The 2,967-nt window shown below is 39.8% G+C and overlaps 1 protein-coding gene across 1 annotated transcript; it reads right to left on the bottom strand.

Moving 5' to 3' along the window:
• Positions 1-1,087: 1,087 nt before the first annotated feature.
• Positions 1,088-2,424, bottom strand: LOC105804011 (LOB domain-containing protein 38). The gene is made up of 2 exons (XM_012636487.2): positions 2,080-2,424; positions 1,088-1,982 (listed from the first exon to the last, which is right to left on the bottom strand). Exons 1-2 carry the CDS (start codon positions 2,261-2,263, stop codon positions 1,468-1,470), a joined length of 699 nt encoding a protein of 232 aa, XP_012491941.1. The 5' UTR covers positions 2,264-2,424; the 3' UTR covers positions 1,088-1,467.
• Between the last annotated feature and the right edge of the window lie 543 nt (positions 2,425-2,967).

Below are 2,967 nucleotides of genomic sequence, written 5' to 3'. Positions count from 1 at the left end.
TCATGTCTGACATGAACCGTACCATTGACATCTGATTGGGTAAATGAGACGTAGAAATTGCAAAGTTTTGTAGGTCCCATTCTACACCGCCCCCTTGTCTCACCCTCCTCAAATAAATAAATAAAATGTAAACCATAATTCCCTGATTCTTTCAAAGTATGAGTTTCACCATCTACGTCTCTTTGCACTCTCCAAAAGCCGCCGAAAGGTCCCAAAGGCCCCATCCCATCCGTTTTCTCTATTGCCCTTTCCTAAACTCATTCATTTCCCTATCGCCACACTGCACCTTTTTTCTTTTCCTTTTATGCAAATGTGAATTTGTTGTGGATAACCATCACCATGGATTTATATTTATAATAATAATAGTGAGTTCCCGTAGAGCCAGCCAGTTTTGGAATGCAATGAGTGAGCTTTGAAGAAAATTTTGGATTTATATATTTATATGGAGAGAGGGGGATGAATTCACAGTTTATGTACACAACAACAGCAGCCAGACCAAAGACCCTAGTTTTGTTGGTTATGCCGAAACATTGTTTGCCTGCTTTAATCTTTTCCTCCAATGAAAATGGAGGCATACACTTCATTGCCACGTATTTTGCCTCACAAGATCAATTTTATCTTCCTACTTTTTCAGAGGAGAGGAGATGGATGGATGGATGGGTCAATGCTTGAAACCAACTCCCTAGATTTGCTTGGAAGTTACATGTGCTGACTTCACTGATGATGAAATATATTTCGACCCTCAACTTGTAATTTGTCGGCCATCAATGGGCTGCCTATAACATTAATAAATATATGGACTTGAATGCAATAGTACAAAAATTTAAAACTTCAACTCAAATATATATAACACTTCTCACAGATATTGAATTTAATATGAGCGTCATAGTTAAATATTAAAATTTGTGAATCACATAAATATATGGCCATTAAGAGTGGAAACATATGTTGAAGTCTTGGTATTAATTAAAGAGTGGATGATGATTTAGATCAGAAATAAATAGTGGGGTATACTTGATAATTTCCTGACCAATCAGAAATTCTTAAAAAACAAAACAACTAAAGCATGATCTCTCATCTAAAATCATTAACTGGGAAAAATATAAGTCTGATTTATTCATGCCATGCATACATTCATGACTTAAACACAAAGATCATGAAAAGAGAAGGGTTACATAGTAGCCAAAGAAAATTGATTTTAAAGGATCACCGACAGATTCTCATTTTTCTCTCTAATTTCACAGCTTTTAACACCAAAAAATAATCCCAAAAAAAAGTAAAAAGAAAAAGAGAGAAATCCCATGTGCCGGTAATACACAAACTCGCCGGAAAATTCATTTCCGGGGAAACCCCTCCCCAGAAGTATCCAAAAATAATCTAAACCCCGGTTGCGGTGGTGGTAGTGGTAGAAATGAAGAATATTACATCGAAACTAGATCATTCCAAAAAGAAAAAAAACCCTCCTCTTCAAACAAACAACTTGAGTAATTTTTTATCAGTTCCTCTGCTGCCTTGCCCTTGTTGATCTGCAAAAACACTTTCGAAGCACGTCGTCGTCACAGATTCCTCCGAGTTCATAGACGGAGTCCCTGGTCGACGATTATCGGTAACTCGCTTGCCCGTAAAGCTCGGGGTCAAGCCAAGATCTAGATCAGAGGGCTGTAGCTTCTTGAATTCTTCTTCGACTCTTTTACGCTTGGGTGAAACCCTGGATCTCGAATTTGAGAATCGACAGTTGGAGTTCAGATTCGTGGATGTCTCTCGCAACTTCCACATGTCCGTGCACGTGGCTTCGGACGCTTCGTCGGATGCTGGCGTCGGAGCCATGAGTTCAGGCATGGAACGTAGAGATCCTCCTCGCAGGACGGTTTCCACCGCCGCTTGGCAAACGTGCCAGTTTCCGTTCCACAAAAGCCCCACGGCTCCGTTCACAGGGTTCACTGTTCTCCCACAAGCTTCGAACAACAGCGACTGGAATAAAGCTGATCCAAAGATTAAGAAGCAATTGGAGTCAGAATTTGGTATGAGAAACAATAAGAGAAGAAAAAAAGAGAGAAAAGATAGACGGCATGGGCATACCAGGGCGTTGAGATTCAGGAACGGCTGAAATAAAAGACATGAGACCAGCACGGCCGAAAAACTTGGCAACGAAAACAGTGGCGTGGCCTTGAGCTTCAGGGCTCTCAATCCATTGCAAACAAGGACGTAATATACAAGACTCACTGCAGCCTTTCCGTAAGACTCGGCAGCCGTTGCAACTCATGATCGGACTCAAGATTCAAGACTTAACTCAACAACTATGTAGTACTACCCTTTTCCTGGCTTGGCATGAAAACCAATGTACTCTCTGAAACTTGGCTTCGCAGGCAGGGTGGCTGGCTGGTGTTAACAATGGAGAAATGGAAGAGAGATAGAATAAGGGTGAGAAATGAGAGAGGAAGAAGGGTTTTAAAGGGGAGGGGGGGGGGGCAGGGGAGAGTAAACCCAGGGGTTGAGTTGAGTTAGGGGGTTGGGTTAGTGGGGAGTAGTGGGTTTAGTGTGGGAACAGTTCCTTGGTATGGGGGGAAGTGAAGAGGTTATAGATTCCAAAGTCCTGGGCATGAGCGGCCCCGTGTTTCCGCGAATGCTTGTCGCTCCACCATTGGAAAATTTTCTTTTCTCTTTTACATAAGATTCCCCTACTTCCCAGTTTTAAGTTTTCTTATATTTAATTTTTTAAATATAATTAACTGGTCAAATTTATTACAATTATTAAATTTATATTTTAGTCTAAATTATTAATATTTATAAAAAATTTAAAGTTAATTACTGTAATTCTCATTTTAAATTGGTTCTTAAACTTTCTTAATCGAATTTCAATTCATCTATATACTTTTAATTAGGAAATGACTTTGGGACCTAGATAGTAATTATCCTATGGACTAAAATGGCTATTAAACCATTGTTTTCATATAGCTAGTGGATGGT

The sequence above is a fragment of the Gossypium raimondii genome, chromosome 11 (assembly GCF_025698545.1).
Source record: "Gossypium raimondii isolate GPD5lz chromosome 11, ASM2569854v1, whole genome shotgun sequence".
Lineage (NCBI taxonomy): Eukaryota > Viridiplantae > Streptophyta > Magnoliopsida > Malvales > Malvaceae > Gossypium > Gossypium raimondii.
This window is presented reverse-complemented; position numbering and strand designations above follow the sequence as displayed.